Raw genomic sequence first — 12,712 nt, forward strand, 5'->3', positions numbered from 1 at the left:
AAACATGTACACATCTGTGAGTTCCTTACAGCATTTAAAAGCAAATCTAAAGTCTATGGAATTCCTTTAAGGAGCTCCCGAAACAGGCTGCATCTCTTCCTTGGGCAATTTTTAGAATAAATAAATCTTCCTGATGGATAACTGGTGGGGCGTAGAGTGGTTGACACGTTCCCTTATACGTTCCCCAACTCGGCCCATTCATCATCTGTGCTAGATCTTCTCCAGTCTTGGCCACACCTCTAAACTCTGACTGCTCCAAATTCATCTGTCCCTTTGGGGTTCTTGAGCTTGTTGGTAGTGATGAAGACTAAAAGGGGAAGCAAAGGAAAAGACTTTCAAATAACCAAACCACCATTACTTCCCATCTCAAACACTGGTTAAGGAAAGTCCCTGCATGGAAGCAAGATTATGGGCGTGCTAACCTTTGAAAGTTTTCTTGAACCCCATGTCCGTGTTTTTCTGCATAGACACAATCATGATGAAAATTATCCTGTTAGCCACGTTATCCAGAGCACAGCATGAAGTACGTGGTCGATGCCATTTAGGGCTGCACTCTTGGTGACCTTGAAGCATCACTTGGTTTGTTTGCTAGAAGAAAGCTGGAATACAAACAAATGACTAGAAGGACAAAACTGTGTGAATGAAAAGCAAGGTTACCAAATGGATATGAGTGCAGTGAGTACCTTGTGGCCTTCTGCCACCACAAAACCAAATGAAAAGAAAGAAAGAATGCCCTGGGGATTATGTGGTTTAGATTTGCCAACAGAAAGCAAAGCAAATAACTAGAAGGACTATGTAGGAGTTGCTGAATAGTTGGCAGTCTTTCCACAGCAGTTTCCTTTAACTGCATTATTAAAAATAAAGTTTTAAGCCTAATCAAAATTACAAGGCCATCAAGGACTGTCTTGTGTTCTTTCTGGGGAAAAAACATGGTAATTAACTGCTGCAAGATGATGGATTTTTCCAACACAGCTGTCACAACTGCTATTTTAAATCATTTGTTATGGTTTAAAATGTGTAATCCCCAAGAAATTGATCATTACTGCGATTCAGTGCTGGTGTTTCAGTGCCTTAACCACCCTGAGCTTTACATTAGACCGTTAACTAACAAAAGCCAGTCATGAAGTGCTAACTACTAATGACTGATTTCTCAATGATTACTTCTGTCTTCTTTTAAACAAGATTTTATTTTTTAAAAAAATTTACACCGAAATTTCTGGCAAGACAAAAACAGGTGCACTCTCATATTCTTTTTTTCTTTCCTCTCTGTATGGCCACTGCCACTTTTTTCTTTTCTTCTTCTCTGGCTGTGCCTTCCTAATCAGCATTACTTCATAGCCTTTGTTCATGGTGTGTCACTCACTGGGTCCACCCTGCCCTTCAGAATCTGTTCAAATGCTATGACATCTTCATGGTGCAATTGATATTGTACCTCTTCCAGGAAGCCTTCCCAGTTGCTGTATTCATCATTCCCTCAATTAGTATTCATTAAAAGGGTACCAGCCATGCTACTAGGTATTAGAGATACCAAAATGAAAGACATATATTCCCAAATTTCAAGAACTTTTTATATTTTCATCCAAGTTTATTGTTGGAGTGACTAAAGCCTTGATCTGATTATATGCTTGAGACCTAGACTTTATTGCCTTTATTTTTCCATTGTAATTGTCTGCATGTAATTAATTTACCCATATATCTTGCTTATCATCATCAAGACTCTTTGTGACACCATGGACGGTAGCCTACCAGTCTCCTCCGTCCATGAAATTTTCCAGGTAAGAATACTGGAGTGGGTAGCCATTCTCTTCTCCATGGGATCTTCCCAACCCAGAGATTGAATTCGGGTTTCCTGCATTGCAGGCAGATTCTTTACTGTCTCTGCTACCAGGGAAGCCCCAATGTGGTTCTGTATACTTATAAAGGATTTGAGAATATTGGGCCCTGCCTGGGGACATCACCTCTTCCCTGTTCTACTACTATCCTTCTCCCTACACTTCCTTCCACTTCTATATTAATATACTAGATTTCCTAACAGAAATCACAATGAGTAACTAGAATAGCTATTTATCTCCATCTGAATAGGTCCAAAGGCAGAGGACAGTCTATCAAACAAAAATGGAAATCTTGAGATGCTGTGACCAAAAGGAAATATGATGGACTGGCTGAAAAAAAGCCCAATGGACTGGCTGGTCCACTAGAAATAAGTAAGGCTAAGTTTCAAGTGACCAGGATACTGACAATTTGTAATTTGTTGTTGTTTAGTTGCTCAGTCATTCCCAGCTCTTTGTGACCCCATGGACTGTAGCCCCCCCAGCTCCTCTGTCCATGGGATTTCCCAGGCAAGAATACTGGAGTGGGTTGCCATTCCCTTCTCCAGGGATCTTCCCGACCCAGGGTTCAAACCCAGGTCTCTTGCATTGCAGATGGATTCTTAACCATCTGAGCCACAAGTGAAGCCACCAATTAACTTTTGTAATCATTGGCTAATCTGTAGTTTGATTCTGGATTACCAATCTGCAAATTGACCTTGCTTTATTACTCCTGATATATTTCCTCAATTTGGAAGTAATCTGAAATGTGGTAATTCCACTTTCCGAAAATAAATTTGAAAAGTTTGGTGCTTAATGAAAGCTAGTGTAAGTCGATTTGTAAACCAGAGTTCTTTCATGGTCATCCCTTCATTTATTTTGTTATGTATGTAAAGATTGTCCTGCAATTTTTGTTTGTTTGAAGCAGACACGTATACCTTTTAACAGTGGTTTATATGTAACTAGTGTCCTAAATTCAGAGACGTATCACACTTTCTGTTCAAAGGACAGATTCACAATGTTTAAATTCAGCTTGGAGCCATTGACGAGCAATAGTACAGTAGTAAAGTTTTGTTTTTCCTGTGAAGAAGACTAACACTGCTTATTTGATTATCTAAATTAATTAATAAGAACATGAATCATTGCCAAATTGAAATCAACACATTGAGGAATTTATGTTCTTTCCTGGATAATTTCAAATGGTCCTGGAAAAAGAATACATTTGTCCTAATTACTATATTTTAGAGTACAATCCTAGAAAATAGTTGTGAGATCATAAATTAGAGAAATTTCTTAGGACTTTATTTAAGACCTTCACGTGGTATCATATGTTTATTCTCTCAAACTCTTTAAACTGTATTTAGACTATATTTGGGACCTAAGAATTCATCTTATTAAGTAGTCTTTGTATTTGGTTTCATTCTGTAATTGTTTCAGATATATACATCTTAAACACTGTAAATTCCTTCAGTGAAATTGTGACTTGGCACATTTTATCTCTTTACCTCTCCACTCCACCCCCTCTTTTTTTTTCTCCCTCCATACTTTTAGAGTCTCTTCTCAGACACCTTTACCTTGCTCCCCATTCTAGACACTTGCTACCTTCATTATGGTTGAGGAGCAATCTCTCCTGGAACTCCTCAGACTCTAGCACTTTCCTTCCTCCGTCAACACTTAACTGTTTATTACCATTCCTGCAGTTATCTAAACTGATCCTCTAACTCATGCTAAAGTGTTAATGAAAATGAAGAATGATAAATCAGTTTTTTTCAGCTAACATTTGAATAGTATGAGAGTTTCATTTCTTTAATAAAATTGAGGCCATAATACTGATTTTTATACTTTGAAGTGAATTGTAGGGTGGAGTGGAAGGGAGATTTTTTGAGTAGTTGACCTTCTTTTGCCCCTAAAATTTGTATCATATGAGCTGCATCTATAAATAATGAAATTTAAGTTAAATGAGCTTGGTTACAAGACAGACAGTTGCCTAAGGTGAAAATATAGGTGATTTGACTCCAGATGTTAATAGGCCTGAGCTTAGAGTTGGGAAATTGCTACAAAACATTGTTACTACATATCTTCTATTACTCAAATATGAGAGGGCCTGTGAATGTATGCAAAAGATTTAAGCAGGAATTTCTTTTCTTATGGTAGGAATGAAAGCTAGTGGAATTTTCTTCTTCTTGCACTGTGATGCTTGAGAATGAAAAATTCTTAGTTTGCAAATCCTATTTAAGGGAGCATTGTACTCTAATGCAGTTAGTAGCTCCTATATGATAGTATTGAAATTACTGATGGTAGGAAACTCAGACCAAAAAACCCCACATTTATAATTTAAGGTTTTCTTTGTGATTTTCCTGTGTAATATTCACTAAGACCAGTGGGAAATGTGAGATTATTTAACGTTCAAACTAGAATTAAAAAACAAACTCCTTTCTTAGCATTCTCTATGTGTGTTTTCAACAAATGGTGTTTTAAATTAATTTTTCATAAAGCATATATTGTAACTGAAAAAAGGCACATCCTAGAAATAGAATTTGCTGGTCCTAGTTCAACATCTTATTTGATAGGCAATCTGCTTATGACAACATGACCTTCAGCTAAAATCAAGATCATATAACAACTTCAATAAACCACAAGATGGCACCACTAAACAAATAGTTTATCTCAAGATGACATCTAAGTTCTCTAGATAAATGCTCAAGAATAGTGTTATCCCTCTTCGAAACCAACATCAATCACTTCTGATTGATAGAATGAGTAGAATATGAGAGGGGGAAATAGGGAAAAAAGAAACCTAGCAGATATCACTTAAACCAAGTGATCTAGGTTAATATCACCAATGATCAGTTATGGTCATACCATGTACTTGTGACATGATGTGATGAGAAGGGCACTTCACTCCCATGGTGTTCTTTCCTCAAACCCGTGACCTCAGTCTAGTCATGAGAAAACATCAGACAAACCCAAAGTGAGGGACATTCTATAGAACACTTGACCAGTACTTCTGAAAAGTGTCAAGCTCATGAAAAACAGAAAAGACTGAGCACTATCACAGATTACAAAAGCCTAAGGAGACATGACAACTAAATAGAAGGCAGGATCCCATTTTGGGTCTGACAAAAAGGACGTTAGTGGGGAGACTGAGGAAATCCTAATAAGGATTATAATGTTGTTAAGAGTATTAGACCAATATTAATTTCTTAGTTTTGACAGTTGTGCCATGGTCATTAAGATGTTAACATTTAAAAGAAACAGTGTAAAGGATATAGAGAAGCACTCTGTACTATCTTTAAAACTTTTCTCTAAGTCTGAAATTACTATTTAAAATAAAAAAATATTTTAAAAGTCAAGATACAGAAAGTAGTCTCTGATATACTAAGTTAACAGGCAGCAATTTTCCATTTATTGCCTGGATATTCTAGACTTCTACAAAAACTTGCATAATGGTTAGGCATGTTAACCCTGGGCTTGGTTCCACAATCTGGGGTTTAATTCCTCTATAGACATAGTGAGCATGGTTTTTTAAGACTCCACATTAGCATACCTTGTCTCATCAGAAAAATAATTGTAGTTTTCAGTTGAGAGAATAAAACCCAGATAATAAAGATGGAGCCAAGTTGATTTTCTCTGTTCTATGGCAATTGGTGGCACTTTTTAAAGATGCTATCTCACTAATATATGCCATGAATATGGTGGCTGTGTGTTCCATATGTTTAAAAATTTTGTGGTTTATTCACTGTAGATCTTGCCACATGCCAGGATTCCCTGTCCTTCACTTTGCTAACAAGCCAAATATTTGTGTTGCACAGGATAGTAGTTTGGCTCACAAAAACCTCTTAGAATCAAGGGGTAAACATTTTAACTCCTCTAAAGGCTGTGTGAGAACCAGTTTCCAGCATGTTATATTTGTGCATACAGATGTGAGTAAACTTTGACTAGAAAGTGTTTATGTGAATAATTAGAAAAACAGTACTTTCTATGTCATGATAAGGGCTGCATAGATAAAAGTTTTAATATATATTTTTCCCAGATCTATAAATTAATGTGGGAGTTTCCAACATATTTAAATTTCCACATGCAAGAGATTAAAATTGGACCCTTATCTTACCCCAGTTCGAAAGTTAACACAAAATGGGTTAAAGACTTAACCTGAAGTTGTAAAGCTCCTGAGAAGAGAACATAGTGGGAAAAACTTCTTGACGTCGGTCTTCAAAAGGATTTTTTGGATATGACACCAAAAGCACAAGCAGCAAAAGCAAAAATAATTAAGTGGGACTACATCAAGGAAAAAACTTTCTGCATAGCGAAAGAAACCATCAGCACAATGAAAAGGCAACCTACAGAATGGGGGAACATATTTGCAAATCATCTATCTGATAAGGCATTAATATCTAAAATATTAATTACTTTTCTCTGATCAATCAATAACTTACAATATTTTCATTTCCTTTAAAAATTCTAGTCTTTGGTAGCTGTCATGTTCCACCCAAAACTGCTCACCTGATCCTAGATATTTCCTTATACTTTGATCATTAATTTCTGAACACTATCCCAAGTCCAGCCCCATTACCTTGCTTAGTTTCCATCAGGCTAGCCTTGTGTACTAGTTTTCAAGGTCTGCTATAACAAATTAACCACAAACTTGATGGCTTAAAAGAAAGGGAATTTATTCCCTCGCAATTCTAGAGGCTAGAATTCCAGAATCAAAGTGACTATAGGGCCATTCTCCCTCTGGAGGGACTAGGAAGGAAGATTCCTTGCCTCTTCTAGCTTTGGGTGATTGCCAACAATCCTTGTAGACATACCAGTCGAATCTCTGCCTCTGTCGTCATATGGCATTCTCCCTGGGTATCTGTGTCCAAAATTTCCCCTTATTATAAGGTCACTAGTTATTGGTTTCAGGGACATCCCTAAAGTTATGACCAACCTAGATAGCATATTAAAAAGCAGAGACATTACTTTGCCAACAAAGTCTGGTCAAGGCTATGGTTTTTCCAGTGGTCATGTATGGATGTGAGAGTTGGACTGTGAGGAAAGCTGAGCACTGAAAAATTGATGCTTTTGAACTGTGGTGTTGGAGAAAACTCTTTTTTATTTTTCACTTATTTTTTTTAGTTGAAAGCTAATTACCTTACAATATTGTAGTGGTTTTTGCCATACATTGACATGCATGGCTGATTTATGTCAATGGAGAAGACTCTTGAGAGTCCCTTGGACTGCAAGGAGATCCAACCAGTCCATCCTAAAGGAGATCAGTCCTGGGTGTTCATTGGAAGGACTGATGTTGAAGCTGAAACTCCAGTACTATGGCCACCTCATGTGAAGAGTTGACTCATTGGAAAAGACCCTGATGCTGGGAGGGATTGGGGGGCAGGAGGAGAAGGGGACGACAGAGGATGAGATGGCTGGATGGCATCACCAACTCGATGGGCATGAGTTTGAGTAAACTCTGGGAGTTGGTGATGGACAGGGAGGCCTGGCGTGCTGCAATTCATGGGGTCGCAAAGAGTCAGACACGACTGAGCAACTGAACTGAACTGAACTGAACTAATTCAGTATGACATTATCTTAAGTTGCTTATATCTGCAAAGGCCCTGTTTCCAAAAAAAAAAAAAAAGGTCATATTCAGAGGTACCAATAGTTAGTAACTTTAGCATTTTTTTTTGAGAACACAGTTGAATAAAAACCGCCTTGACCCAACTCACAGGCCTGACTCCATAAACTGAAACCAACAATCCATGCCACTTCTCATCAGTGCTTCAACCATTTAACCAGTATAGCTGCTTAATGCCTAGTTCAATTCAAAGTGCTGGTATTTCTAGTTACTTTATTTCTTTGAAAGCCTACTGATCTGTTTGTGACACGTCTTCATTTACAAACCTTCATTTACAAACAGTGGCTTGTTCAATAGAACTGAAGTAACCTTGAATGTACAGGATTAAATCCTATCAATCATATCATGGAAAAAACAGTTTTGACACTCATGGAACATTGATGGTAATGGTAGAGTGGGGTTCTTTTCTTTCAAGCTTCTTTGATCAGTTGGCTTTATTTTGATGAGAAAACTTGTAGGAGTCATCTAAAGTATATGAAAACTTCTACTTTGTTTTCATATACTTCAAAGCACATATTTTTATTAGAGAGGTGTGACAACAGATAAGCAATATATTTAAGGATCACTGTCCTGAATTCAAGGAATCTTGATCTCTTGCATAGCTACTCACTTGGCACATTACCCAAGATATTAAAAATACTGTCCAGAAACACCACACCCCCTCATCTGATCATTCTGTTACATTTAAAAATGTGGCTGTATTTCACCTGAGATCTGTGACTACTAACAGTTCTTTGTTTTGCCCCCATATTATTTTACTACATTTGCAGTGACAAATCCACAAATTAGGTGGCTTTAAACATCAGAAATTTATTCTTTCATAGTTCTCGAGGCTATAAGTCTGCAGAGCCATTCTCGCTTTAAAGGCTCTAGGGAAGAATACTTCCTTCCCTCTTCCTAGCTTCTAGTGGTTGCCAGCAATCCTTGACATCCTTTGGCTTATAGCTGCGTCACTCCACTTTCTTCCTGTCTTCATATGGCCATGTTCTGTTTCTGTGTGTGTCCAAATATCCCTCACCTTTCTCTTATAAACATACCAGTCATTGACCATGGTAATCTCATACAACCTCGTTTAACTTGATTACGTCTGCAAAGACCCTGTTTTTGAGAAAAGTCACAATCTGAAGTTATGGGTGAACCTCAATTCTGGGGAGATATTGTCTAACCCAGTCCAGCCAAAGAATGCAGTCTCCTAGGGGAAAAAAATCTGTTTCAAGTTCAAGCCTTACTCATGTCAATATCAGACTGATTTTTCTCTATGATTTCAGCTTGAAATATTTTAAAAGGCATTAGTTACAAAATAAGAAGTCTTATTCCCAACCTCTGTGCTCATTTTTGAAAATTATAAATCTGTAACTTGTACTTGCATTTTGTATAAATGCAAGTTCTTAGAACTCAGAGGGTTTTCAATAAGAAAGAATCTTTCAGAACTTCTGTTCATAAATATCTATGGTTCATATGATTGAGACATACTAAATGGTTTATAGGCCATTGAATTAATTATGTGTCACTCTTATCTGTGATAATTATGGAAAAAACTTTTTTTAGTATATGAAGAGGAGTTTGATAGAAATATCTGTCTGCATAGTACCACATAATCAGTTGAAAAATGTTCAGTAAAACATTTCCTTTTTCCCTATCTCCAGTCTGAAATTTTTACTTTTCATCAGGATGCTTTGGTTTATATAATACATTATAGTTCATCTCTCTATAATACTTTATATTTCTGTGTTGCTGGAGAATTTGCGTGGTATGTCTTGCTCTAAAACTTACTGGCTCTTGGGTGGTGGTTGGTTTCAGTGTAGGCATGGAGGCTTTTGGACGGTCACTTATTGCTTAAAGTTCCATGTAGTCAGGAGTTTTCTGGTGTTCTCAGGTTTTGGGCTTAAGTTTCCTGCCTCTGGATTTCAGTTTTATTCTTCCTGTAGTCTCAGGACTTCTCCAACTATACAGCACTGATAATAAAACTTCTAGGTTAATGGCGAAAAGATTCTCCCCTGTTAGGGACACCCAGAGAGGTTCACAGAGTTACATGAACAGGAGAAAAGGGAGGAGGGAGATAGAGATGAGCAGGAGGAGAAAAAGGGGGACTCAAGAGGAGAGAGACAGATCTACGCAGCTGTCTGTTCCCAGAGTGTTCTCCGTATCTCAGACACCTACAAGGATTCACAGAATTGGATTGGGAAGAGAAGGGGAAAGGAGGAAATAGAGGTGTTCTGAGGTAGAAAACAGAGAGTCAAGATTGGGAGAGAATAATCTTCGGTTTAAAGATAGGGCTTCTCTTTTTTTTTTTTGGTAAGGTTATAGTGTAGTGAAAATGAAAATGAAGAGTAGTAGAGGAGTACTAGAGGACTTTAAAAGAAATAAGAGAAAAAGAAAAATAGAAAATAAAAGAGAAAACGGAAAGGAAAAAAAAGAAGAAAAAAGAAAAAAAAGAAAAAAAAACAAAAAAAAAAAAAGAAAGAAAGAAAAAAAAAAAAATTTTTTTTCCCCTAATTAAAAAAATCGTAAAAATCTATGTAAATGAAAGTTAAGGAGTAATGGGGGAGTAATAGGGAATTTTAAAGGAAAATAAAAGAGAAAAAATAAAAAAGAAAAAATATAAAAAGAAAAATTTTTTTTCTTTTTATATTTTTTCTTTTTTATTTTTTCTCTTTTATTTAGACTACAGTGTTTAACCTTATTTAATTTTAATATTTTTTTACTTTGCTTCTTGATTGCTGGATTATATAGCCAGTATTCAATGTTTATTACTATCTTATGTTTCAGGGACTCCATGAAAAGACTGGTGCCTTTACAGCTGTGAAAGTGATGAATGCTCGTAAGGTAATATTACATCCTGTCTGTATTCTGTTGCTTAGTGGACTGTGGTCTTGGGATAAACAGCTCAGAAAATATTGTATTTGTTTTCTGCATCATTGTTATATATAATTATCTTAATTTGCATTTATTTGTAATTTAATATTATTTCTATCACTAGCATATTATTTTTATTATTGATTTATTACATTTACACATAAAATTGTAATCACAGCGAAAGTCCTATGTATTCTTGTATTTTATAAAAATGAAAAATCCATCTTCCTGTCTATTTCTGGTTGATTATCTATTCCCAGGCATAGTAAACAGTAAATTTCCTCTAATATTTCATTACTCCTCTGTTTTATCATATTTCTTTCCCTCCCCAATAATTCCTTTTGAAAACTCAGTCCGTTAGGTTTTCAGTAGAAGGAAAAGAACTTGTCTGAGATGTACTTTTTTTTCATGTATTTTTTTAACAGATGCACAAGAGAGAGTTTAATTGGCAGTGTTCTGACTAACATTCATAAAGCTGTGTCATGGGTCATAATATATTGTCATAGATTATGCTAAGCCCTGATTTCTGTCCTCTTTCTTTAGCATGAGTACCTCACTTTCTCAAGATAATATTAGCATGGGCATAACAAAGGTCAAAATATTTTCACTTCACTATAACCTAAAAGAAAATTCTAAAATATCATATTTGAAAAAGTGTACATAGTCACTGAATTGTTATCAACGCCATAAACCGTTCTTTTCCAATTTGTGCAGGAAATGAATTGCTGAAACTATTTAAAGAGTTGCATGTTTTTTGTTTCATCAGTAAATGTCAAATGAATTTTGAGGTTTTATGAATTTATTTTACCCTGTAAACTACAACTTCCAAATAATCAGCTTGGTACTCCTTGAGTGAGACCCTCTAAAATACATATTCCCTTTTTTTCATCTTAATAGACTTTGACCTACATTTAATCTATGTTTTAGATACTCTGACTTGAAACAGTTAAAAATTATGTTCAGCCCATAGATAGTGTCAATTACCTCGTTTGTTAGAAGAAATAGCACTTTACAATCATCAAATTGTACTATTCCATAAATGGCAGTTAAATCTGTTACTATGAATTTTTTGCCAAGTTTCTGTGTATATAAGAATCTGATTTTTTAAATTAAAACTATTAGTGAAAATTGAGAGAGGAATTATGTTACTCTTTCATTTAGTATTTAAGCACAAAGTACTCAAGAATAAATCATTTTCAGAGTGTACCAGTGCATTTAATAAAGTTTTGTTCTTGGCTTTGCAGACCCCTTTACCTGAAATAGGAAGGCGAGTGAGAGTGAATAAATATCAAAAGTCTGTCGGCTGGAGATACAGTGTGAGTACTGAAAGTCTTCATTAGCGTCCAAAGCCATCTTTCCTTTAATTTTCAACTTTAAACTAATCCCTTTGTATTATATCATTATCTGTAGAAGGCCACCACTGAACTCTTCTTGCCTGAAAGTGATATTTATGTTTTTAATGTACTGACACAGATTCATTCATCATATTTGAACACTAGCATCTTTTGGAAAGTAGGGCCTAGAAGAAATGGTACCCTGAACAGGTAAGTGTTGACTGCAGGTGAAGGACTAAGTAAATTCACAGCACATATAGCTCGCTAGCTGAAGAATAACAAAAGAGATGATGGGAACAAGAGTGAATTTTGTCTAAAATTGGCCTTATGTGCTTAGTCACTCCGTCGTGTCTGACTCTTTGCAACCCCATGGACTGTAGCCCACCAGGTTCCTCTGTCCCTGAGATTCTCCAGACAAGAATACTGGAGTGGGTTGCCATGCCATTCTCCAGGGGTTCTTCCTGACCGGGGGACCAAACCCAGGTCTCCTACATTATAGGCAGATTCCTTACCGACTGAGCCACCAGGGAAGTCTAAAATTGGCCTTGGCAAGATTCTTTTCATACCTTTTACATGATATTCTGGACTGACTGGCTTTTCCCCCATCAAGACTCTTAGAGACATTGCCATCATGTATGAGCCCAATGAAGACTACTCTCTTCATGTGTGAGAGAACAGTCATAGACAGAAAACCAACAGGCTGCCCAGCCTGAGTGTTCAGACATCTGACACAGTACTTGAATACATGAAGGAACGGGAAGGTGATTTCTACCTGAAGCTTTTTAACTGCCTTACAAAGCAGTCTCTATTACTCTGATAATTTGCTGGCTCTAGAATAAGCTCTGGCAAAGGATATTCTTTTTCAGTAGATCTTGATAATCTAGATGTTAGTGATCTATCAAAATATTCTGGGGGCCTAAATATAGAATTTTGTTCTAACAATATAACTGACATTTTTTCTTGATTTTCTCCCCTGCAGTTAGCTATCTAGTATTCAAATATTTTCAACCTTTTGTATCTTAATAAATATGCTTCCAGACTCATTTAAAAATAAGCTTTTCCATTAATAATCAGATCCAGAAGAACTTTCTAGTTAT

General features: G+C 36.3%; 1 protein-coding gene across 2 annotated transcripts in view; it reads left to right on the top strand.

Moving 5' to 3' along the window:
• NRK (Nik related kinase) overlaps positions 1–12,712 on the top strand; it is a 125,273-nt gene that overhangs the window by 46,564 nt on the left and 65,997 nt on the right. For both annotated transcript variants that reach the window (XM_043895901.1, XM_043895902.1), the window contains exons 3-4: positions 10,195–10,251; positions 11,526–11,597. In XM_043895901.1, coding sequence (XP_043751836.1) covers positions 10,195–10,251; positions 11,526–11,597 — 129 coding nt within the window. The remainder of the gene's footprint in view (positions 1–10,194; positions 10,252–11,525; positions 11,598–12,712) is intronic.

This window comes from Cervus elaphus, chromosome X (assembly GCF_910594005.1).
Source record: "Cervus elaphus chromosome X, mCerEla1.1, whole genome shotgun sequence".
Classification (NCBI taxonomy): domain Eukaryota; kingdom Metazoa; phylum Chordata; class Mammalia; order Artiodactyla; family Cervidae; genus Cervus; species Cervus elaphus.